Source organism: Typopeltis vanoorti, chromosome 18 (genome assembly GCF_054136105.1).
Source record: "Typopeltis vanoorti isolate ZY-2024b chromosome 18, IOZ_Tvanoo_1.0, whole genome shotgun sequence".
NCBI classification, from domain to species: domain Eukaryota; kingdom Metazoa; phylum Arthropoda; class Arachnida; order Uropygi; family Thelyphonidae; genus Typopeltis; species Typopeltis vanoorti.
The window spans coordinates 40,431,242-40,459,195 of record NC_143566.1 but is presented as its reverse complement, the minus strand read 5'-3'; the positions used below and the strand labels follow the sequence as shown (position 1 = coordinate 40,459,195).

The 27,954-nt window shown below is 35.7% G+C and overlaps 1 protein-coding gene across 3 annotated transcripts in view; it reads right to left on the bottom strand.

Moving 5' to 3' along the window:
* The window catches only part of LOC150096609 (retinoblastoma-like protein 1), a 488,590-nt gene that overhangs the window by 126,644 nt on the left and 333,992 nt on the right, over positions 1-27,954 (bottom strand). For all 3 annotated transcript variants that reach the window (XM_090408756.1, XM_090408757.1, XM_090408758.1), the window contains one exon: positions 16,543-16,722. In XM_090408756.1, the coding sequence (XP_090264882.1) occupies positions 16,543-16,722 (180 nt within the window). The remainder of the gene's footprint in view (positions 1-16,542; positions 16,723-27,954) is intronic.

Below are 27,954 nucleotides of genomic sequence, written 5' to 3'. Positions count from 1 at the left end.
TTTGCTTGCACTTGAATAAAGGATTAAACTAAATTTATTAAAATTTTCTGCATATGTTTAAGTTGTTAAAAACCTGCAATTCAATTACATATCGAACTATTAAATATGAACTTAGAATGAAAATGCGCACCTATAATATCTTTACATAAGTGAGAATACAGCAACATTATCATAACAGTTACAGTAAAATGTGAAAAAAAGGAAATTTAGAAATTATATACAGTTACACCTCGAGCTATGTAAGTAATGCATTCCGTAAATCTTTACATAACTCGAATTTTACATAAGTAGAATTTGTAAATTACAAACATACATTGAAAATGTTCAATGGCTACTCAATACTGCTGTCTCACATTAATTTTTTTTGCCATTAATCAGATATTTTCCATTTTTAATATTTTTCATTTTTGGGATGATTAAAAAAATTATCAATTGTATTTGAATAATATACATGCTGTAAATATGAAAGTATGAAAAATACATAATATAAAATAATATAAAAACAAACTGAAATATTTGTTTTTTAAAAGAATATAAAAAACTGAAATATTCACAGTGAAATAAAAAAAGGTCTTGTGATGGCTAAGTTGGCTGTTCTGTGGAAAGTTTTACCCGTTTCAATGTTGAAGGCTAGGATAGTCGGGGTCGCCTGAGTTGTCATCTTGACTTTGTTGTGAACGGCATCTCACAAACATGTCTAGAGTAGATTGTGTGGTCACATGCTTCTTGTCCTTGTAGCTAGACATATCAGAATAGATACGACAGCTAACATTTCAAACCGCACAGTGTTTGGATCCATCGATTCTAATTTTGTTAACAGCATGTCTATCAAGTTAAAAACCTCAGCTAGTCCCTTCATTGTAAATTTCTTTATGTCTGGTGGTTCCAATCAGATAACTATTTTCTTTGGAATGCCTCCAACTGAATAAGGTGATCATTAGTTAGCTCTTCATCATGACTCAAAAGAAGCTTGTTAATGTCACCGTTATCCACTTCCAGCTCTAATTGCTGTGCCAGTTGCACACACACACACGTCTCCATCACCTGCTGTAATTCTTGTGTCAAACTCAGCACCCATATCAGTCATTGTCTGCTATCAGACCCAGCCTCTTCTTGGTAATAACTGTGCCCTTCAATGCTACCACATCTTTCGAGCTTTCAACAATGCAAACTTTATCCTTCACTATTCACTGTCGAAATAGGTCGATTTATTTCCCGAGCTATTGTTGATAGAATTTTCTCAACTTCATACATACGAATTATTTTCAACTTTTCTTCTAAAGTAATTACAGACCTTTGTTTTTTAGATTTATTACCAGTGCATTCAGTTTTGCATTTGCATTCCAATTTAAGGGTAAAAAAACAACAAAACTAGCAGTGATAAAAAGTGACTGAGCTAACTGCACGAGGCATCTACTACTGTGCTACAATAAGGCTGTCAAAGATGCACCCGCGCAACGCTGCAAACATGTTCATACACGCTAGTAGATTTATTACATAACTGTGAATTTATGTAAGTCGCATTACGTAACTGTATACCTTTATTCTAAAGCAGAGTAATTTCAATAATGCTCACAAAATGTAATGTGCAATTATTTCAAAGAAAGAACTTCACAGCCACCTTGTTCAAATAGCATTACTTCAGCAGAAAAACACCCAACATCTAAAAAAATTATCCATTAAAAAGTAGACATTTACTACATCATTGTCTTTTGTTTTTATATGGAATTAAATTAAGTACTATTTAACTGTTAAGTCCAACCTGACAGCTGAAACACAACATTTATTGTACTTACAGAGCGGATCACTGAATTGCTAGTGTCCAATTGTTCTTTCTTAAGAAATGAATTGTTTTTCAAAGTCTTCTTTTTTTTTACTTTGTAATGAACCCCTCTTATGCTATTATTTACCAATTATATATTTGGTTTAATCCTTTATCCAAGTGTAAGCAAACAAAGTTTGCACCTGAAGTATTTTCAGGACTGGGGCAACTCGTGGTAAAGGTGGTATAAGTTCTGATCACTTGCCTTAGTATTCCATAATGCAAAGCACATCTCCTAGCGGATATGTATATTGCTACGCATTAAGGGAAGGTCACTACCCAGACCCAGAGGTGGTGATACTAAGGTGAAAGTAATGCAGAAGTCATATAACCATATACCAGTTGCCAAAAGGTGTCAACACCTTATTATTAAAATTCTCTGGATTAGAGATAGTTGATGGAAGTTTTTTCACTTGTCTATGCTACCAATTATATATTTGGTTTATTCCTTTATCCAAATGTAAACAAACAAAGTTTGCGTCTGAAGTATTTTCAGGGCTGGGGCAACTCGTGGTAAAGTAGTATAAATTCTGATCGCTTGCCATAGTATATAGTGATATGACCTGCATTGCTTCCACCTTAGTATCACCACCTCTGGGTCTGACTCCCACTGAGGAGACCTGAATAAAGGTCGAAACCGGTCTGGGTAGTGACCCTTCTCTTAATGCATAGCAATATACATGTCCACAAGGAGATGTGCTTTGCATTATGGGATACTAAGGCAAATGATCAGAACTTATACCACCTTTACCACGAGTTGCCCCAGTCCTGAAAATACTTCAGGAACAAACTCTGTTTGCTTACACTTGGATAAAGGATAAAACCAAATATATAATTGGTAGCATAGCCAAGTGAAAAAACATCCATCAATTATGCTATTATTTGTATTTCCTAGTTCCCATTATTGGGCTACTTAAGGGCTGTTGATGTGCAATATATAGCCTCACGCAGTATAGCCTGTTTCCAGAAACGGGGCTCTGGTGAGCACCACAGACACACAAATGAATATCTTCCCTAGTTGGAGGAAATGCCAACCAGACCTCTAAGTGGTAGATGTCTTTCATCACCAGTTGAAATACCACGACTCTGCTTATTAGAGACCTGAAGTGGCTGCAGCGATGTTTGGTCACCAGGGCAAGGGTTAAGGTTTCTGTTCATCCAACTCTTCCCACATGCAGTGAGAGTGATACCCTCAATGACATACTAACCTCACTGTAGGGGACCAGACCTTCCCGCCCCATTCAAAGGTACAGCAGTAAAACAGTTCTGCAGGCAAGCTGCTGGAAAGTACACGGGATCCAACCAGTTAGTAACGAATCTGGAGGCTTCCCAATCTGCTAGAGTTAAATTCAGCAACCATGTATTTTGCCAGTTTGTGACTGGAGGGGGAACTGTCGAGCCACGTATGGACAGGAGAGTGAATTCCCTCTGTGTGGGTGGTATGTTTGCAAATCTATCACATATCACTGCATGCCCCACTACCTCTTTATCTCTTCTACACCACATACTAAAGAAATGCAATTTTACTGCAGATCTCAAAAATTCTCCTACAAAAAATAATTCAGAAAAATCCTTAAAAAAATATAATAAAAAACATTAGAAATCCAACCAAACGACCCACCAACACTAATTCTTACCCCCCCAAAAAGTTTCTACATCCACTTCCCCAATATCTCTGGCCTAAACAAGTAGGTGGTGATGTGCACCATCACCTAGAGTCATCTAAACCAGAACTACTATTTCTATCAACAGCCACTGCCCAAATTACACATTGCACAACTCTTTCCACCACAAGGGTGGCATGTGTGCATTCATCAGGACTGACATACTATGCCAATGTTTCTCAACCTGTGGTCCACGACGATGGGAGAGGGAGGTGGCCATAGGAAGACTTAAATTAATTAAATAAATATATATTTTTAATTAGCCAAACGAAAATTAAAATTGAATAAGTAACTGAAATCAAATGGAAACAAAAAAAAAAAAAATCCTACAAATAGCATCAGAATATTCAAAGGTGGAAGCAATAAAACTATATTGTTCACTGCACCCCTCTTTTTATTATTCATCATTCTGCCGCTGAAAGACAAATAATAAAAGAGGGATGAAGTGAACAACAATATAGTTTTATTGCTTCCGCCTTCTCTTGCTATTTTGTCAGATTTGAAGTGAACATGTGTTATCCACATTTCAACCAATTGGTTGTTGTTTATTGATGGTTTTCCCCCTTCAACCAAGGCTCACTATATCTTCAGAAGTTATAAGTGATAGTTGGACAAAGTGTGTCATGAGTTAATCCCAATATTTATATATTTTTCAGAAACGTTTTTTAATAATGGAAAAGTGGCTTAGAACTAGGACTTTGAAAAGAAGAGCAACTGAAACAGGTGATACTAACCTTAATTGTGATATACGTGTTGTAACGGCGAGTAAATCTGATACTATTAAGGTTAGTATTTTTTGTTAGTATATTTTGAGCTGCTTGTTTCTTCTACACCAAGTAGAAGAAACATGCAGCTTAAAGAAAAAATACAGTAGGAAATATAACAGTTCATATGTGGCATTTGAGTTTACTTGGTGTGGAGATGAAAGTGAACAGAAACATCAATGTGGTTTGTGTTATGAAGTGTTGTCAAACGAGTGCATGAAACCTGCGAAACTCTGACAACATTTAGAAACTGAACATTGTGATGTGAAAAATAAGCCAATTGAATTTTTCAGCGATGCTTAGGGACATTAAATCATGGGAAAGATATAGTTTCGGCCATGGGTTCCGTTAATAGCAAGGCACTGGAAGCATCTTATGGGCAAACAAAAAAGTTTGCCCGTAGCAAAAACAAGGAAACCTCATTCTATCGGGGAAAATTTGCTACTTCCAGCTATAAAAGATGTGGTAAAAACTATGTTTGGCAACAAGTTACTAAAAGATGTTGATATGATTCCTCTTTCAAATGACACTGTCAATCACAGAATTAATGATATGGCAGGTGACATAGAATCTCAGTTAATCGAAAGAGTTAAGAAGAGCTCTTATTATGCATTAAAAATAGACGAGACTACTGATGTTACAAATGATGCACAGTTAATATGCTACATAAGATATGCGCACGATAACAACATTCATGATATTCTGTTTTGTAGAACTTTACCATCCAGAACAACTGAAGAAGAAATATTTCTTCTTCATGAGAATGGGGAACTGGACAATGAGACTTATTTGTGCCTATGGTCCCACAGAAGGTTCTACTAAGGTAGAAGTGGAGGAATTTTTTGAGGCTTTAGAAAAAGCAACTGACACAATGAAAAAGGAAAAGTTGGTCCTTGTTGGGGATCTAAATAGTAGAGTAGGAAATGATTGTGAGACATACAAAAATATTTTGGGAAAATTTGGAGAAAAGAGCAAAGCTAATAATAATAATGGCAAATATCTGTTGGATTTCTGCTCAGGACATGGACTGGTTATTACTAACACCATGTTCCAACATAAAAATGTGCACAAATTCACATGGAGAGAAGAGGCTAGGAATAAGAAAAGTCTCATTGACTATGTTATTGTTGATAGTGATGTTTTCTCCCTGGTGCAGGATACCAGAGTGTACAGAGGATTTGAAATTGGAAGTGATCACTATTTAGTCTTGAGCAGGATAAAATTGAATTTCATATTGAAAAGAATAACATGTAAGAAAGTTTTAAAGCGAATAAAAGTTGAGCAGCTCTCAGATGTGAACTGTAGACTAAAATACAGAAATATTATTGAAAAGAAAATGAAAGAGTTTGAGAACAGGAATCAAACCTTGGAGATTAAGTGGCAAACTCTGAAGGAAACATTGATTGATTCTGCCAGAGAGGCATGTGGTGAGGTTGTGTGCAAGGATAAAAAAATTAGAACTCCCTGGTGGACACAGGAAGTCAAAGAGGCAGTGAAGGAAAAGAAGAAAGCATATCAAAAGTTCCTGGCAAATAAGTCAGCTTTTACTCTTACAGAATACAGAGACAAATGTAAGAAAGCTAAACAGTGTGTAAAACTAGCTAAACAAAAGTCACGGGAGGACTTTGGCAAGAATATAGAAAATAAATATCAAGAAGGTGGCAAAATATTCTGGAGGTTGTTGAAGAAGCTTAGGAATGGAGGAAAGAGTGCTGTAAAAGGAATTAGAGATGATAAAGGTGAAATGAAAACAGGAGAAAAAGATATCCTTGAAGTATGGAGTAATTACTTTGAAAAACTGCTAAATGAAACAAGCAGTGATGACAGCACAGTGGTAAAAAACACTGACCAGGCATGCAGTCAGGAATACATATCCATACTTGAAGTAGAAAAAGCCATCAAAGGCTTGAAATGTGGAAAGGCAGCAGGAGTAGATGATATTCGACCAGAAATGCTGAAGTATGGTGGTATAAGAGTCTTACAGTGGCTGCACTGCATAGTTCAGAAAGCCTGGACAGAGGGACGAATTCCCGATGATTGGAGTAGAGCTCTCATAGTACCCATATATAAAAAGGGAAATAAAACTGAATGTGAGAATTACAGAGGTATTTCCCTACTGAGTGTTCCTGGCAAGATCTATGCAAGTATACTTGAGAAACGGTTGAGAAAAATTGTGGAAGAAAAGCTTGGTGAAGAACAAGCTGGATTCAGGCCAAATAGAGGCTGTCGGGATCAGATCTTCACTTTACGACAAATAGTCGAGAAAGCATGGGAATATAACAAAGATCTGTATTTAAGTTTTGTCGATTTGGAAAAGGCATATGACAAGGTGCCAAGAGAGAAGCTATTCAAAACGCTGCAGTTATATGGTGTCAATGGGGTATTATACCAAGCAATACTTAGTCTTTATTTGAGTTGCAAGTCAGCAGTTAGAATTGAAGGAAGTACAGGAAGATGGTTTAATGTTAAATCTGGTGTGAGACAAGGATGTACATTATCCCCTCTGTTATTCATTATCTATATGGATCACATTATGAAGGAATGTGGTATTCAACCTGATATCAAAATTGGAGATGTTAATGTCAGCTCTTTGCTTTATGCGGATGATGTTATACTTCTAAATAAATCCGCTACAAGTCTGCAAGATTCTCTGACTAAATTGAATAGCTGTTGTAATAGATATGGTATGAAGGTCAGCAATAAAAAGACAAAGACAATGAAAATAGGCAGAATCATTGAAAATGTCAACTGTGTTGTGAATGGAGAACCTGTGGAACAAGTAAAACATTTCAGCTACTTAGGCACAATTTTTACTGAAGATGGTAAACTAAATATAGAAATAGACAACAGAATCAGCAAAGCTGGTATCGTGGGAAGTCAATTAAATAAATTCATATGGAATAAGAAAGAAATTAGTCGGAACACTAAATTAGCTGTATACAAGACTGTGTTCAAACCAATTTTAACTTATGGATCTGAGAGCTGGGTCAGAAGTAAAACACTTGACCAAAGACTAGAGACCGCAGATATGAGAGTCCTGAGAAAGATTAGAGGCGTGAACAGATGGCATCAATGGCAATATCATATTAAAAATGAGGATATTAGGAAAGAACTTGACATTGTCAGCATCCAGGAATGCGTTAGCAGAGCTAATCTCAGATGGTATGGTCACTTAAATAGAATGGGAGAGGAAAGATTAGCAAAACAAGTGTTCTCTGCCAGGTTGGCAGGAAAACGACCAAGAGGAAGACCAAGATATAGGTGGATTGATACGGTACAAAGTGCCTTAGACGATAGAAATATAAGATCTGATAATGTTGGAGTCTTGACAAGTAACAGACTGATTTGGAGGAAAATTGTAGATAGGAAGTTAGTAATGATGTAATTTTTTTCATGTAGTACTGTCATATCCTGTACACCCCTTGAGGGTACATGACAGGAATTTGATGATGATGATGATGCACAAAGGGATCCTGTGGAAAAAATGTATAGGCTTCTGTTCAGATGGAGCTTGCACCCTTACAGGCAGGCATAGTGGGGTTGTTTCTATGGTCAAGGAAGTAGCTCCAGATATGAATTGGGTACGTTGTTTCATACATAGGGAAGCATTAGCATCCAAAGGAATGCCACCAGAATTTAAAACTGTGCTATACAACACTGTAAAGCTAGTTAATTTTTATTCAAGCTTGACTGTTAAATAACAGGTTATTTTCAGTGCTCTGCGATGAAATGGACAGTGAATATATACAACTTTTGCTTCATTCTGAAATTTGCTGGCTTTCCAAGGGCAAAGTACTAAGAAGGTTATTTCAATTAAGGCACGAAGTTTTATTATTTGTAAATGAACGTAATTCTGATTTTGCATCACTCCTTGTTGACAAAGCATTGTTATTAACACTATCCTATCTTTCGTACATTTTTTTGAAATTAAATGAACTAAATCTCTCCCTTCAGGGAAATTTTTTAACTGCTCTTGATGCCTACAATAAAATAAAGGCATTTGAGAAAAAACTGGTTTTATGGATTAATTATGTAAAAGACAGACAATTTGCACCTTTTCCAACATTGGAATCCTTTTTAGGAAAATGATATTTTTATTGATTTTGAGTTTCTGGAAAAAAGTTTGTGACAACCTCAAAAATCTGAAACAGAATTTTGAAACATATTTTCCGAATAACTTTTATAAGAAATTTCTGTGGTTTCGCGACCCATTTTAGGCTTGCAATCACAAGCACGACCTTTCGTTATCGAAAAAAGAACAGTTAATTGAGCTTTCAAGTGACAGTGGACTTAAAATTAAATTCCGTGATCTTGGTTTGGCTCGATTTTTGATCTAGACTTCAGTGAGAAGTGAATTTCCTGAATTATATAAAGAAGTACTGAAAATCATCATGCAGTTTTCTACAACTTATCTTTGTGAGAAAGGATTTTTATCGCCCTTCAAATAAAAACAAAATACAGAAATCGTCTTAGTGTGCTGCCGATCTTCGACTGAAGTTGACCAATATTGAGCCAGATATCCAGCAACTCTGCAAGGGATAAGAAGCTCAACCACCTCATTAAACGTAAGTAGTAACATAATTATATCATATTATTTATTTGTTTAATAAAAATTAAGACTTTGTTCAATGATGATACACTTTTAATTTATGTTTCCATATGTATTCAAAACTTACTTTTAGATTTAATGTGTTATAAATGGCACAGTTTTTCCGAAATGTTGGTAATTCCTACATAAGTTTTTAAAAAAATTACAAAAAGTCAAAATGATGTATAGGGAAATAAATTAAAAATTGAAGTAAAACTTTAATTCCAACATTCTAAAATATTATTTTTCTTGCTTTTCTGTTTGCAAAATCGTTGATGACATTGTTGAAGTCAATTTCATCACTCAGTTGCTGTTTTATAGCCAGTATGGCAAGATTTCTTAAATGCCAAAAAAGTGCTGCCCAGGGCGGATGCCCACCCCACACCTCTGTAACTCAGTGGTCCGTAGAATTGTTTTAGGCATTTTACTGGTCCTTGGGCTTAGAAAGGTTGGCCAAAGACTGCTAATCCTTGAATCCCCACTGTTTGAGTTGCTTTGGCTCAAAATTTCTCTACTAAATCAACCTGCCCTTTTCACATGCTCCCTTTAACACTCTCCAAAATCAAACACTCTAACTTCAACTATCTCTCTCTCTCTCTAAAGCTCGACTTTCTACAGTTGAAATATCCCAATGATGAGGTCATACTTCTTGGGGACTTCAATGTCCACAAATACATATTGCTCCCCTTCTGTTTCACCGACCGACCAAGCAGGCAGGGATGTTGAGGTGTTTGCCATCAGCAATGACCTAACTCAGATCATCAATCTTCCTAACAGAATACCTGACAACCCCCTCAAATTTGCCAACACACTTGACCACTTCCTAACAAGCTTCCCCTTTCAGGTATACTGGGGTTGTCAGTTATAATATTGGTAATTCAGACCAGAAGCTTATTCAAGTCTTCTTTTGCCACAGAAAGTCTTCTATTCCTCCTTCCCAAAGTCCAACTACTGCTTCAGTTCTTCTGATCCAAGCACCTGCTCAGATTGAATAACAGAAATCATCCTCACAGGAACGAAGGCTTTCATCCCTTATTCCACTACAAATTCTCAACACCACCCAAGCCTTGGTTTTCAAAAAAGTCTACGAATGCTGTAAAAGAAAAAACCTCTGCCTACCATGAATAACTCATGAACAAAACTCCTGCTGCCCGCTCTGCCTATATTGCAGCTCACAACAGTTACAAAAGCATCATCACCAAGTCCAAGTCACACTTTAAAAGGGTCAAATGCTGCAAACCTGCCTCTTACCCAAATGGCAGTCGTTCTTTCAAGTCCCTTGCCAAGGCCATTGAGCACGACTGTCCATCAAGGTTTCCACCACTCTCACATCCTGATAGTAATGTAGTTACCTCACCAAAAGACAAGACTAACTTACTGACAACACTATTCCAATTCCTGCAGTGATGATTTGTTCGCTCCACTCCATGTCTCTCATTCCTTTCGACAAAAAGAAATTCGAAGAATACTTAAAAACCTGAACACAAACAAGGCATCTGATTCTGACGGTATCCCACCTATGGTGTTAAAAAATTGTGCCCACAAACTAACACCTATCCTGTATCATCTCTTTAATCTATCCCAGTGTTTTTCAACCTTTTTTGGATCATGCTCCACCTCAATGTCTCAAAGATTTTGATGCTCCCCCCCCATCATAATAGTCAGCCAAATTCTGAAAAAGTATAATATGTATATGTACATTTTCTAATTTCCCCCAAAATATTCAAATTTACCCCGTGGGGTGTACGCCCCATGTTGAGAAACACTGATCTATCCTATTCAACTGGCATCTACCCCACAACATGGAAACAGGTCCATATCCAGCCCATTTGAAAGAAAGGTGATAAAAGTCAACCAATGAACTACCGTCCAATTGCTCTCACTTCTCTTCTCTCTAAAATTATGGAGACGGTCATCAACAACCACCAACAGACATACCAACTAATCAGTGACCAGCAGTATGAATTCTGCCACCTGCAATCTATAGCTGATCTTGCTTTCACCACCTACCTCTGAACTCGGGCCATGGAGATATTTAGAGAATATCTCCATTGCCCTTGACATTTCAAAGACATTTAATCAGGTTTGGCACAGGGACCTACTCATCAAACTGCCATCCTATGATCTGCCCTCCTCACTCTGCAACTGGATGGCCAACTTTCTCACTGGTCACTCACTACATGTTGATGGCTTACTCTCCTCAGGTATTCCAACCAATGTGGGAGTACCCCAGGGTTCTGTTCTTTCACCCACTCTCTTCCTCTTGTATATAAATGATCTGCTTTAACAGACTTCCAATCCTAACCATAGCATTGCTGACAACAGTCCACTCTGTTCCCCCATTTCATTCAACAAACCTGTTAATGCTCAAGTATTAGAATCCTCAAGATCTACATTGATCAGGGACCTGAACCCAGATCTCCTAGCTATACAACTTTAATGCCACCAAAACTCAGTTCGGTCTGATCTGTCACAAGAAAGAGCTTGCATCCCTCCCCATTACCTTCAGTAATATTGAGATATCCAAAAGTTATCAAATTTATCTTCTTGGACTAACTCGCAACTCCGATCTTTCCTGACAACCACATTTCAATTATAGTTCCTGCAGCTGCCAAAAATCTTGTACTTTTTCACACAAGACACTACACACCTTCACAGCTGCTAACCTTATACAAAGCCCAAATCTTCCCAGCCATGGAATATTGCTTGGAGCGGTGCACCAAAATCCTCTCTGGGATTGCTCAATTCTGTCCAGAACTGCCGAACACCCTTTTATAGTTCATCTTGAAACTCACCAAACCAACTTCGCTGTCTCATCTTTTATTCCATCTACTTCTGTACTTTGGAACAGTCTCCTCCTTTCTTCTATTCCCCTTACACTCCCTCCCCCAACACCACTAGTGTATTATAGGTCTTCGTGTGTGGATCAGATAAAAAAAACCCTTTAAAATTTCAATGATAAACTCTTAATTGAATAAATCCACTATAATAAATGTTTTTATACTACTTGGAATTCCGTCAAGCGTGAATTGCCATCTGAAACAACTAAAGCTATGAGGGCAATATATTCAGCTAAAAAAAAAAAAAAAATCAGCTGACGCCTATGTTGTTCCCGTATAGGGAGTAGGCGGGGCCGTTTACCCTGTCTAACTTTTGGAGACTGAGTGGGCAGTTCAATCTCCACTGGTAGCCAATCAGAGAGATAGCTGGCCCAGGGCTATCACTGATTCATTGGTACGCAGTGAAGAAGGCGGCAAGCTAGTGCCGCCATCTCGTGGTCTCTTATATCTATTAATTGCATGTGCTCTCTGGCCAGTTCATTTTTGGGATGAAAAACCCTACTGTCCCATATGAGAGTGCAATACCACTCGTATATTCTCTTAGTTATGGTAATACCCACCTGATACACACACATCAGTGGGATTGCATTGTCATTTCAGTTGGGTGTGGTGTTGTGGCTTATGCAACCCACGCTACAAAATTCACGTCAGTTTGAGCATACGATTGTACTTTTATCGATGTATGATAGTTTTAAAAGTGCATAGCACATCAGAGTTCATCTTATTTGGTCCAATGCAATTGATTTTAACCAAATCTGCGCAGAGTGGGGGACAATGTGTTTGATGTAAAGATATATTAGAAAACAATAATGAAGGAGAATGCTGGATTTGGTTGGCATATTTGAATTACTCAAAGGTGTAAAATTTGGAAGAGGAGGATGAGGCTTACCTCCTTTGACTACAATATTGCTTCCCATTGTAAATTTGAACAAAGAAGTTATAAATTTATCAAAAATTGTATACTAAAAATTTGTCCATATTATATATAAAAACCTGTCTACCACGTCAGTTCACACTTTACGCATGCAAAATAGATGAAACTCAGAAAACAAAAACAGCAACTCATGACAATGTTCAATTGGATTAGTTGACACAATAACCAATCACAGACTCTAGGTGCTATCGTCTCAGAAATCACCCCTGCCTTGCCTTTTGAGCAGTTTAAAACTACTAGAATGCTAAGAATCTCACCTGCTGTGCCATCTGTACATCTTTTCAAAGGTGTATGTATTTTGAACAGACACCCAGAGTATTAACACGAATATAATGCAATGTTTATGCATCGAAAAGTGTCCTCTTCATGAAGCATTAGTATATTATCTTTAATTTTAGGAATCACACGAAGCGAAGAAACAATTAGGGGAGTCTTTAATGGGAATAAATGAAAAAATATAATATCGGTGATATCGCTATTCAGTGGATGAGCAATGCATACCCTGAATATTCACCCCTGATATATATATATACACACACACACAGTCACCCCTTGACTTAGGTCTGCTCAAGTTATGCCCGTGATCCCATAAGGGAATAAATAATATTTTCGACCAAAGATGCAAGTGAGCGTAAAGTAAAAAAGGTTTCTATTTAGCAACAATGCATCACATGCAGTGGCAACAGTGCCAACCTCCCTCGGAAGTCAGCAATTGGAACATCTCTTTAACAGTTCCTCTGTTGATTGTGTTTGAGAAATAGGTTATTTGTGTATTTATTGTTAAATATTTCACAATGTTTTGTGCAACACAGCCCCTACATGCCTAATAAAAAAAAACCTAGTGAAGAATCACAGAAAAAGAGATGAGCAATTGATCTTGAAACGAAGTTGCCAGTTATAAAGCGGCATGAAGCTGCCCTTCAATGTGATTGCAACATGATTTACGATGGTCTCATTCTGCAGTGATGACCATTTTGAAAAATAGGGATAAAATCGTAGAGACTGTGAAAGGATTTGCTTCCATTAAATCGACGATAGTGACAAAGCAATGAAAAGGTCCTATCAGTGATATGGAAAAGATACTTGCATCATGGATAGAGGACCTGAACCAAAAGCACATACTCCTTAGCACTAGGACCATAACTGCTAAGGCACCAAGTCTTTTCAACATGTTGAAGGAGAAAGCAAGGTGTGATTATGACTTGGAATTCACCGCTTCTTCCGGTTTGTTCATGAGATTCAAGTAGCGTTTTGCTCTGCATAATATGAAAATGTATGGTGAATCTGCAAGTGCCAACGAGAAGGCTGCCAAGGAGTTTATGGAGAAATTGGATAAAATTATTATGGAGGAAAATGATTTGCCATAGCAAATATTTCATATGGATGAAACCTCTTTGTTTTGTAAAAAAAAAAAAAATCCCTGAGCAGATATTCATTCCCCCTCCCCAAAAAAAGCTGAAAAATCTATGCCTGGTTTCAAAGCTCTTAAAGACCATATTACAATTCTGTTAGGGTGTAATGTGGCTGGATATAAACTGAAACCATTTGTGATATGGCACAGTGAGAATCCATGGGCCTTCAAAAACATCAGGAAGCATACTCTTCCAGTTTATTATTGAAGCAATAAGAAGGCATGGATGGCTCAAAATTTGCTTGAGGATGCCTTAATCAACTGTTATGCGAGTGAAACAGAAAGCTATTGTGTGAAAGAAAATTTAGAATTTAAAATTTTATTAATTCTAGATAATGTTCCAGGTCATCCACCTTACATTGGTGATCTTCACCCGAAGATCAAGGTCATGTTTCTCCCTCCAAATACTACTTCATTGATCCAACTGATGGATCAGGGAGCTCTTTCGTTATTTAAGGCTTATTATCTATGGAGAACTTTTTCACAAGCCATTTCTGCCACTGAAGGAAATGATCAGACTCTCATGCAATTCTGGAAAGCATTCAATATTTATCATGCTATTAAAAATATTGCTGTGGCTTGGGACAAAGTGACCTCTCAATGTATGGGTGGCATATGGAAAAAGACATTAAATAGGTTTGTGCATGATTTTGGAAGTTTTGAAAAAAAATGAAGACCTTTGTAAATTGAGTGAAGAAATAGTGGGCCTAGAAAAAAATCTGAATCTCAAAGTGAATGACGACAACATAGTCCAACTCACAGAAAGTGCTCCTGAAGAGTTGACCAACGAAGAATTCGTCAAACTGGGAGAACAACATGTTGCAGAAGTGGAAAAATGAGAAAAGGAAGGGCAAAAAGAGAAACAAGAGGTGGTAGTTAAACAATTCACAGTGAAGGGACATGAACCCCAATGTTGAATGCTACTTACTAGTAGAAAGGAGAGTACATGATTCATTTGCTTGCTATAAATAAATTTATGATGAGACAAGAAAAGAAGCAAAGTACATTGGGCATTTTCATAAAAAAAAAAAATGTTACATTAGAAGAGTTGCAGCCTGATCATCTACATAGGTAAGGTAATGAAGATGTGATTTTGGAGGAAGATTTGGGTGATTATTCTCCTGTTTTATAGTGGCAGTAATGCACAGTAGAGTTTTATAAGGTTTAAAAATTAAAATGACAGTATTTTAATGTAATGACAGTTATTACAGTTAAGTCACTAACCCTTATAACTCTGTTGATTTAATGTATTGACTTACATCCTGCCAGATGGAATGGATCCCCGATACAAGTCGAGGGATGACTGTGTGTGTGTGTGTGTATTTTTTTTTTTTTTTAAATGAAGAACTGGAAGTTCCAATGTTATTTCATTCAAAATAATGGAAAATAACATTCATTCATTTGTTACTTCATAAACCAGTAGACAAGCAAAGTACTGAATTTTAAATGCGAAATCTCAAATAAACATGAACAAATTTAAAATTTTTATGACAAATTCCATTCACAAGAGAAAAGTCAAACCTGCAGCACTTGCTTATGAACTGCAGACGTGTTGAGCATTTGATAATCCAATAACTATACTCTAGAGTGGTGATTTTCAACCTTTTACATAACACGGCACACCTAGACTAATTATTAAAATTCTGGGGCACACTAAAAATATATTCTTTTAATTTTTTTGATGATCTGGCAAAAAAATAGGCATAATTTTGATTGATTGATTGATTACACACAAAAGAAGATGGAAGACCAGACACTAATAAATAAATGTGCAAATTATGACATTATTTCTTTCAATTAATTTGTTTTCATAAATCTCACAGCACACCGGTTGAAAATCGCTGCTCAAGAGCAAAGTTTCCCAAATTTTTCCTATGATGGACCACCTTGGTTAGAGTCCAGTATCATCAGTCTGGTATTCAATGTAAAGCTAAGCGTACACTATCGCCGAAACAGGCTGTATTACAAAAATGCGACAGCACACACTACAGATGTGCCAGGCTGCAGCGTATCGCATTGACCATGCTTGTGACCACACGTTTCCTGGAATACTAGATACCTCCGTACTTCACTCGCGCTTAGAGGTGTCGACAACTGCAGACGGCTGAGTCAAGGCCAGCACATTCTGGCCTTAACAGCACAATCCACATGCAAAATGAGGAGCACCTGATTTTCAAACATGTTTGAACTTATCGCAGCATTTAAAACCATTCCAGGCTCATATTAATTTTGATAATTTTTCACAGAACACTTATTCATTTCCCGCAGAACACTTTTTGGGAAACCTGCTCTAGAAACTACACATGGTGCTTTTTGAAACTAGTTCAAGCCTGCAATAATCATTTAATGACAATTAAACGACAATGAGTCATTTAATGCTTCTGATGGAAATATAAAAATATAACTTACACAAAGTAATATCTTACCATTTTAAGATAATATTAACAATAAATACAGAAACAGCTGCTTCTAAATTTAAAGATGGAATATTTAATTGAAAAAAAAAATTGTATTCATACCTTACATATTACATAAATAGCAGACATTATTAACTGGTCAAGGTGACGATCGCACATTAATTCAATGTACTGCATCAAAGAATATTCAAAACACGTCCATATTTTCCGCCTTAAATCATCATCCATGATGTTTAATCTATCGCAGAGATCTATCATTCTAACTCCAGCAAGGTGATAAACCTAACAATTTGAAAACAATCAGAATATACTTACAAACAGTAATTATATATATTACAGACATACATGATTACTTGAAAAGTAAGAAATTAACTTATTTCAAATTGCTATGCAATATGAATGATCAATTTTGTATATCTAACAAGTTAAAGCTACTTCACAGAATGAATTGCAAAATAAGGCTAAACATCTGCTAAAGTGGTTCTGATCTAAGAGTAATTAGCAGTAGATTTTTCAATGGATAACAGATATTTAGCCTTTATAGCTCAGTTGGTAGTGAAAATGCCCGGATTCAAATGAAATTCTAAGGCATTTTAACTGCAGGTGAGTTAACTGGTTTCATACACTGGTAGCAGGGTTTTACTTCCTGGAAATTGAGTTTTTCATTTCACCTAGCCAGAAAATATACACACACTTGATAGGCACAGTACACAGAGGAATGTGCAGCAAGCATTCTATTCTGCTAGATTCTATTCAGTTTTAAAAGCCTGCAGAACTATGTGCAAGCATTAAAAAAAAAAAAGAAGAAGTGATTTTTGATTTACTGAGTGTTTTCTTAGATTTATTGGTGTATTTTTAGTGTATTTATTGTATTACAGCATTTAATAACATAATTGCAGAAATAATTTTAGTTTTTACTATTCTTAAGAAAAGCACCAAAAACTACTAGTCACAACAGGGAGCACAAGTTAAACTTGTGCAGAAGCATTTCTGCAATGATGATGATAATATATCTGAGGATAATCTGACATTGAAGATATCTGATTATAAAAAAATATTAGAAAATTGACCAGACAGGATAAGAAAAAGGATCAGAACAAGAAGAGGCAGGAAAGCAATGAACTTAGTAATCATAATAACAACAAGGTAAGTCAATTAAAATCTAAGAAACAAACAAAAGAGGTAATATGGTATGATGATTCAATCATAAAATTTTCACTTGCCAAGGAAATCACTACTTCTAGTTTCCTTGGGAATAAAATTAAAGATATGACAAACATAATCGAAAAACAGAAAAGAGATGGCAATTCTTGTAGGAACTAATAATTTAAGTAGCGACAAATATAGTATAAGAGAAGATATGAAAGATCTGTTAGAAGAAGCAAGAAAGAAATGTGAGAGAGTAAAAATTGTAGGTTTGCTACCAAGATATGACAGTACCAAGTTAAGGAGGGCAATGATAGCAAATGATTCCATACACAGGCTGTGTAGAAGAACTGGATCCAAGTTTTTAGATGTATGGGGTATAAATTATATACTTAGTTTAATCCTTTATCCAAGTGTAAGCAACCAAAGTTGGTGCCTGAAGTATCTTCAGGACTGGGGCAACTCGTGGCAAAGGTGGACTAAGTTCTCATTACTTTCCTTAGTATCCCATAATGCAAAGCATATCTCCTTGTGGAGATGTATAATGCTATGCATTATGGGAAGGGTAACTACCCAGACCAGTTTCAACCTTTATTGAGGTCTCTTCAGTGGGAGCCAGACCCAGAGGTGATACCAAGGTTGAAGCAATGCAGAACTCATATTTCCATATGCCAGTTGCCAAAAGGTGTCACACCTTATCTGCAAGGAGATGTGCTTTGCATTATGGGATACTAAGGAAAGTGATGAGAACTTAGTCCACCTTTGCCACGAGTTGCCCCAGTCCTGAAGATACTTTAGGAGCAAACTTTTGTTTGCTTACACTTGGATAAAGGATTAAACTAAATATATAATTTATAGTCTAACCAAGTGGAAAAAACTTCCAACATGTATGGGGTATGTTAGCTGGCAGAGCATCAGGAGCCTGGAATAATTACTTATTGGGATGAGACCTAATGCAAAGAGTCAGGGAAAGTAGATCAAGGGAGGAATGGGAAAATATATGTGAAAGTTCAGCTATGGTGTGCAAACATGATAAAGATATGAATGGCTTTGAACATCCTTATGCATCTGGTGAAGGGGTGGAAATATATGCTTTGGATTAGAACTTTTGAGTATGTCTTGGGAGAGAAAAGAGCAAGTTCTATAGCAAGGCTAAATAGATTGCACATCTAATTATAAGAACAGGCTAGGTGGTAATTTGTTATGTCTATAGACAAATGCAAGGAGCATTGGAAACAAAAGTTTATTGAATATGATGTGGCCTAAGATTGTTGGTATTAGTGAAACCTGGCTATCAGAATCAGATATGGTAACTGGGAACGGGTGTAATGGGTATACTAATTTTATAAATGACAGAAAAGATAGGAGAGGAGTACTACTACTAATGATATCAGACAACTTAAGTCCAGTTAGAGTAGAAATGCAAGAAAACAATGATGGTAACAATGACCCATGTAGTGGTGAGTTTAAGGCTAACAGAATGAAATATAAGGTAGGGTGTAACTACAGACCTGGTGGCTCAGCAGGGGACGAAGAAATGCATTGCCAATTTAGCCTTATGTGTACTAAACAAGTGATCATTATGGGTGATTAATTATCCAAAATTGACTGGGTAGAAGAGAAATCTCATGATAAGAATGAATAGGAATTTACTGAATTGTTGTGGGACAGCTTTCTCAAGCAGAATGTGAAAGGAGGAACCTGAGATCAAAGAGTGTTAGATTTGTTCACAGCACCAGAAGGGGGGGGGGAGTGATCTCTGTTAAGAATATGATTATTTTACCACCAGTTGGTGAACAGTGATCATGCTGTGCTTTCTTGGGAAGTAACTAATTACACTGATGTTACCATCAGAACAGGTTACATGCTGAACAACAAAGCTGGAAATTATAATCAACCTAGGAGAATACTATAGCTTTGGTCCCATGGTATTAGTTACTGAATGAGAAAAATGTCAGCAATACATGGAAATCTTTGAAAAAGTGCTTAAGTGAGGTAGTATTTGAATGCATCCATAGTGTTCAAAGAATAAACAGGTTGGGAGTGAAATTGATGTACAACCTTATTAAGCAAGAGATCCGCAAGGTATGGAAAGAATATCGTGAGAATAAGAGTGAGATAAGTTATGAAATATATAAAGCACAGGCCAGGAAAGTAACAAGTATCGTGCAGAAAGCTAAAGGCAATCCAAAAGAATTTTATCATTATGCTGCAAGCAAAAGAAAGAATGAATGTGGGAGAAAAACTTTACTGAATGCAGATTGTACTCTAATGTCAGAAGCTAATGAGATTGTTCAATTAATAAGTGCTCACTCTGCTAAGATATCAACCAGGTGCATATAACATGGCACATAGTGCTACTGCTACATTGGATGAAGAGTTAGAGGTGTATGAAAATGAGGTAGATGAGCTGTTGCATAACCTGGATAAGAATTAGTCAATAGGGACAGTAGGAATATCATCAGCACGTTTGCTAAAGGAATGTTCAACCGAATTGGCTAGACTTTTTGAAGTTGGTAAGAATTTGCATAAAGAAATGGGAAGATAAACAAGCTATACTCTGAAAAGAATAGCATGGGTTTACCAAAGGAAGGTAATGTTTTAGCAATTTGCTCATATTTTATAATAATGTTATGGCTGAGTTGAATAAAGGTAATCGACACACTCTGATAATGTTAGATTTTCCTAAGGCATTTGATAGGATACCACATGAAAGGCTGTTAAATAAATTGGAGAATATGGGATTGGAATATAAACTCTTGACTTGGATAAGTGGATGGTTGACAGACAATCAAAAGTGGTATTGCTGGGTGTGAATCTACAAGACTTAAGGTGACTAGTGGTATATCTAAGATTTAGTCCTTGGGCCATTGTTGTTCAACCTATAAGTTAATGACATTAGGAAGGATCTAACAGGAGATGTGCAATTGTTTGACGATGATGTGAAGATAAGTAGGGCAATCAGGGATGCTACTGATATCCAGTACTTACAAAATGATTTGAATAGGTTGGAAATTTGGGCAAACAAAAATGGCCGTCGGTTAAAAGTTAGTAAGTATAAAGTTATGTACTTTGGCATGATGAGATTTCCAGCAGCACATTATATTAATGGGGTTATGCTACAAGAAACTGATCAGGATAGAGATCTTAGTGTAATGGTGGATAGGAACTTGAAATTCAAACGTCACATAGCAAAAGTTGCAAACACAACTAAGAGGATAAATTGTGATGTTGAAATGAACCTTGATACATAGAGATAAGGAAGTCATTTTGCATCATTATAAGGCTTTGATAAGATCACACCTGGATTACTGTGCACAGATTTGGTCTCTTGGGGTACAAAGACTATATCTGGATTATGGGATTTAGATTATGAGTACAGATTGCAAGCATGTGGATTTCAGATTCTGGTTAATAGGAGAAAGAAGGGAGAAACGATAGAGATCTATATACTTTTGAATAGATGTTATAGGATATCATCTGATGAAATTTTTTGCTATATGGAAGGTGGGGAGAGAACATGGAGTCATCTATAGAAATTAAATTTGTTTGCAGTCAAGAAAGGGGTAAAGGGCTAGGTTTTCTCTCACAGAGCAATGAGTGCACCTCGTGTGAATGAAATAAGGGAAGATATGACAGCTGGTTTTGGTGATTTATAGACTCTTTCAATGAGTCCTTGACTCCCTGGAGGTCTCAGATAATAATACAAATATGGCTTTTGCTGGTTTTAACAAGAACTACATCAGCCAAAACAAGCCAAACTTTTATATCCCACACAGTATAAGTGATCTGGAAAAAATGGTTACCTGAAAGAAACTTATATTAGTACAAATATTAGCGCCTCCGCAGCTCAAGTGGAAGAACGACGGTACGTTGCACCCTTCGATTAGAAAAGGCCTAAGTTCAATTCTCATCATGATGGGAGAAATCTTTATATGGACTTTTCCTGCGATGAGTCTTCGGACTCATTGGAGGTGTCACGAATCATAATAATAATAATAATTATGTGCAGTAAACAATTTGAGGTATCAGATAATAATAATAAATGGATGATAAAATGGACACTCTTATATCGATAGACAAGCAACAAACCTACCATTTAATTTTATTCATACATTCTTATGTACAGTCAAATTCTTACTAGAGTGAATTTAGAGTGAACAATGAAAGTTTTTTTTATTATACTGAAAGTTTTACTGTCGTCGCTTTCATTGAGTTAGCACTAATTGCCAAGGGTACTTTTTAAGTTTTAATGAGAGCTGCACATAAAGCACATAGTCATTTTGACTTTATGTGCTTCATAAATCGATATATTAATCTATAACATGATTGTATGCAGTTCATAGCATAATTCAAAATTCTTTCCATGCCTGGTGTGGTGTAGTCATTCATACACATCACATAACTGCATAGTCCACATTTCAAAAGTGACTGGGCATGGTGGACATCATGACTAAAGTGAAATTCAGTGAAAGCCAATCATGTGTTCAGAATGAATATACACATAAACGAATTAAGATCAGTGGCATAGCTGTGGGGGGGGGGGGGGGTCCAAGGGCGGCACTTTGAACCTTTTGCAGTTAATTCTCAATACAGTCTCGAGAACTCAGTTCCAAATATTGTAATACTACTGCGAATTTTCTTCACAATTGCTGTAAGTGTTGCTAGTTGTGAGAGGAGAGTTTCTAAATAAAATTGATTAAGAATTACCTACATTACTATGAAATAGACTTTGCCAATGTCATTGACTATTTTTCTAACAGAAAAGCAAGAAAAATAACATTTTAGAATGTTGAAATTAAAGTTTTACTTCAAAATATAAACAAAGTGTTTTAATTTATTTCCCTATACGTCATTTTGACTTTTTCTAATATTTTTGGTGTTATTGAAAGGGGCAGAAAAAGCTCTAGCTAATGCCACTGATTAGGATTAATATCAATTATGCAAAAGATGAAATGCTGATTTTAAAAACAAGAGAACAACATAAAACACTATGACATAAGTGATGAAGCTTGAATGTTTGTTCATATTGTTCCTACCTTTGTGGGTGATGTTATGTCTTATTCTGTTTCTCTTAATTTTCAAAGTATAGAAATATCCAATCTCAATGTCAATCAAAGTCTAAATGAAGTAGAGTAGACACTATGGATCCAGAGTTGTAATGGAAACCATAAAGACCCACCAAGGGTCTTAGGACTGCCTCATTGGGAAGCTTTCACAGTACTTGCAAACCATAACATCAAACAAAATCATGTTTGATGTTATGGTTTTTGGAAAAATCAATTAAAAGTCGACACTTTTCCAGAATGCAAGCTTTAGACATTTCATTTGGTTTATCTTCTTCTTCGGCACTACAGCTCCATGTAGGGCCTTGGCCTCCCATTTTTTTGGGGTTTCATAACTCACTACGAGGTGGGATCGTCACCCCCATGCTCAACCATGTTTAATTGTCTGTGAAGCATTGTGTTCTTAAGACCAGTTTGCCTGCTTTGTGGGAGGAAAAACCCCAGATAAACTGGGGAGAAAAACCCTGCTATCCACACCCAAGACCGGCTAACTTGGCAATGTCTGAGAAAGATCCTTAAGCTCCTCATGTCAGTGACGAGAATCGAACGCAGGACACTTCTTCCCCAGGCATATGGTTGCAGAGTACGTAACCACTTGGCTAACCACGCTGACTTTTTGGTTTATCTAGCTAGGGTGTATCCAGAAAGGATGGACTAACAGCCTGAATACTGAACACCTTATGTCCAGTTTAGTAACCAAGTATTTTTACTGCTTTCAAGTCTTAAGAAATAATAGCTTGGAAGTTAATAAACAATGATAATGAATAAAGAATGACCTAAGTTCAGCATCATCAAAGCAGCCGAAATGAAATCATGTTTGATGTTATGGTTTCTGGAAAAATCAATTAAAAGTCGACACTTTTCCAGAATTAATGTTCAAGCATATCCATAAGTTTGAAATTCAGAGATGGAAAGGTACAAATCAAGTCAATTTCTACTATAGTGAACTTGTATGGAGACAAAGAATAGTTCGTTGTAATGAATTTAGTACTGGTGTCATGGTATTTAGCCAGAACTTTACTGTTGTGAATTCACTCAATGTGACAATTTTGTTATAGTGAGAACTGACTGTATGAAGAATGACATTCTTGCAATTAGTCATTTAATTCCTTGATGAATAACCTTTTGAGTACATAATATTCATTTACACACTGTACAGCTTCATCACATGAAGCATATCACCTTATATTACATTAAAAGATTCTATTAGTGGTGACCAGATTCAACTTTATAATACATGGAATACCATTTATAGAGAAATATTAAGCCATCTGTTCTAATAAAATTCATGCTGTTATCAATTCAAGTAATATTTACAATTATAAGAAACATGATTTCAGTTTTTAATCCTTTTATTCCATTTACTTATTCTAGCTATACTTTTTGCCACAACTGTGATTCATATCTTAATACTGAAATGAATGCAAGAGATTTATTTAAGTAATCCAAGTGCATTACTTAAATCTTTTCTCCATTTAATGCTTTAATTGAAATTGCTTTAACTGAAAGCAAAAATGAGTGGAAGGAAGAATTTTGATGTATTATTATAAAATCAAAAAAAGCATCTTTGATCTTCATAGCAGTGTTAAGTTAGAGATAAACTGAAAAATGTCAATTATTAATATTAGTTAAATTATAAAATGAAATGGATGGAGATTTCATTACTAGTAAATTATAGATGAATCACAGATCCTTAAGCAGAAGTTTTGTATTATATCATTAAAAGCTTCCGTTTGGCAGTTCAGTTTAGCAAGGGGTGTTAATGTAGATCATTTGATAATGATTTTATTCCTCATGATGGCCTATCAGATACGATATCTTTTAAGGCAGCCAAAGTAAAGTATTTGAGGTTGTAAAGATATTACTTTAATATAATTAGAACTACAACATTTCAGAAATCACTTATTTCTCAGATGCTACTAGTTTAATATACATCTTGAAATATTTCTGGTTTAGAAACCTACAAGGGGAGTTCACACAAGTTTCCAAAGACTGAGATCAGCTCAGTTCAGATTTTTGTGAATAATAACAAAGTCAACTTCCTAATATAATTTCTAATAAGATTTGCAATTGATGCTATGCATTTCTTGAACATTTATTCACAATGCTTTGATTAATTAATTATTTATAACACATTTTTTGTAATGTGTGAAATACTGATAATATGAAAGTGGGTAATGAACTGATGCCATTTAGAGTGTATGCGATTGATTCCAAAACTGAAACTAATTTTTTTAGTGTGTGGTGGAGGATTTCAAATGCATGGTGCAAGAAAATACTGACAGTGATAATGGTAAGTATAGATGTGAAAAACCCAATATGTGGTAGTGCAACCCACATGCCAAAAATGTGAATAATACATTTTATTGAAGTTATTTATTTCTTGTCAAAGGCACATGTTGACACTGATAATGGTAAGTATAGATGTGAAAAACCCAATATGTGGCAGTGCAACCCACATGACATCATGCAGTGTATGATTATCAATGATCAAATGCTAGAAAATAACAGCTGAGATGAGAAAGAGAGAGAGTGGAAATCTGTAACGAAATGTAAGGTTTATTAAAAAGTACACAGCCATACAGCTGTTTAATGGCAAATGTACTGCCATTTTTAAAGCACCTCTTACAGGAATTTCTTTAACCGAAGAAACAAAGCAATTCTTGATAATTAATCCAAATTAATAATTTAGTCATTAGAAGAAAAGAATTTATTTTAATGCATGCTTCCATTACACTATATGTAAAAATGTCATTTCTTAATATCACAATATTGCATGGGAGTAGTGTTTGATGAATATTCTCTCTCATTAGAAAAAGAAAAGGACAACAGAGCAAAACTGATATTTCCATATAAAGAGTGATATAATTTAGCTGCTCTGCTTAATCCACTTAAGGTGCTTGGAGTGCAGTCTGATGAATTACTGTAATGTTATTTCTTGGCTTATATGATTCTAATTATGAATTGTATTTAATTCAGTTGAGCTCATGTACAGATTTATTGCACTGAAATTATTGAAACATATATAGAGAAGTCATTAAATTAATAATTTATAGTTTACAGTATAATAACTTGTGTATATGTTTACTAAATGAGTTGTATATGATTATTATTGTAAACATTTTAATGATTAAATTATTTACTTTGATATACTTAAGAGATGACCACGATAAAATAAAGTTTCTATGTAATGAAATGAACACTTGAATCTGAGATCAGTAATACAATTTTCTGAGGAGGAAGTTCATTAATATTTCAGCAATAAAAAAACAGATGAATACAACACACACAAAGGAAAATCATCATTTCAATCTTAATAATGCCATGTGCTCATTTACCCGCATTTTTCTAAGAATTTTCATACCTGTGTTAGTCTACAACTTTTTATTTTTAATCCAACTTTCAGATATCAATAAGTTAAAACTGGTTTGAATACTGTCTTGTTATTTATATTGCCAGTGTTCTGGTCAATTTCTCTTTTATTCCATACAAATTTCTTTAGTTGACTCTCTACCATGCCAGCTTAGTTTATTCTGTTCTCTATTTCCATATTTAATTTGCCATCTTCACTAAAAACTGCACCTAAATAATTACTGAAATAAATTATGTGTTATATGCTTTCAATCACCCTTGAAGGTGATCGAAATTGGATGCATGCTTTGTCTCATAGTGTCATTTTATATTATATTCTTTTGACACTGACTCACGACAAATTAAACACACTGGCTTATCATCATTCGGCACAAAAAAGTACAAATTGGTCCACTTTTCATTAAAAACCCGACAAGAATCACTTGATTTATACTTTTTTACTCGTAGACGCCATAGTGAAGGAAGGTGAACCCAAAAATGATCCAAAATGGTGTAACAGTTATTATCCACTGAATATGTCTCACACTAATGAAAAATGTCTGGCAATATAAAACCACAATAAGCTATGGCTGACATGACAAACCTACGTGTGCTTATACATGAATATCACACTGTTCACGACTGACTGTGGATGAGATCCTCTTGCATTTATATGAAAATAATGAAGTATCGAGATGTATCTGGAAGGCACTAGACAGAGCACTCAAACGAACTACTGCTTCAGTCATCCACCTGCAATGTTAGTACTAGTACTTAAGTACTGCTTGGCGCTCGCAGATGGCTGAAGAAGCATGTCTATTTAATATTTAATTTTTATAGGATTTTATGTAAAGTATCAAATGCATAGCGTTCCATGTGAATCTGGAAAGCATCTTACAATTCCAAATACTGCAGTATAGCTTAGTGGCCAGTGGACTTCATTGAAATTATTTTTTTATTTAATCGCGTTTTAATGTTAAGTAGTTATTTTTTTCAAAATGGCCGGTGGGCCATGCGTTGAAGATCACTGGCCTACACCCTTGAATTATGCCTTATTTTACATAAAACCACCATCCAGCGTACTTCATTCTAACATTTTTATGCCACCTTCACCATCTGTTTTTTCCTTCTATATTCATTTCTCATCTGCAGAACAATATAGTCAGTATTCTTACAATTCTTCCCATTACACTTGTTTAGCTACTTTTAGACACTGCTTCATCTTATATGCTGTTTTGAATTTTTTTTTTGCATTTCCAAAGAGGACATGCTGATTTACTTCCTAGAAACCTTCAATATACTTTCATATTTTTCAGGACTGCCTCTAACTTCGTGATAATAGTAGCTTTAATTTTTCTACCTTGCAGACAATTTCACCAGATGCCCATTTGGCTGAATCAGCATTTTCAAATCTCTTTTTTTAAAAAAATATCTGTATATTTGACTCTATAAGTTCACATCTGAAAACTCTTTGTTTGACTGATTCTTTTTTAAAATGTCTGTGCTGGGGGGGAGGGTGATGATATGCTGTTGTTCAGCACTCCTAAAAGCAATAATTTTATGTTAATGCACTTCCTGCTCTCTCTAATGACTAGAAAAATTCCTCCACTTCTTCCACAGAACCTTCTGTGGATTATAACCACAAACAAGTCTCAATGATTGAATGCAAAGGTTTCTGGTTCATCATCATCATCAAATTCCTGCCATGTACCCTCAAGGTATGTACAGGATATGATAGTACTACATGAAAAAATTACATCATTACTATCTTCCTATCTACAATTTTCCTCCAAATCAGTCTGTTAGTTGTCAAGACTCCAACATTATCAGATCTTATATTTCTATCGTCTAGGGTACTTTGTACCGTATCAATCCACCTATATCTCGGTTTTCCTCTGGGTCGTTTTGCTGCCAACCTGGCAGAGAACACTTGTTTAGCTAATCTTTCTTC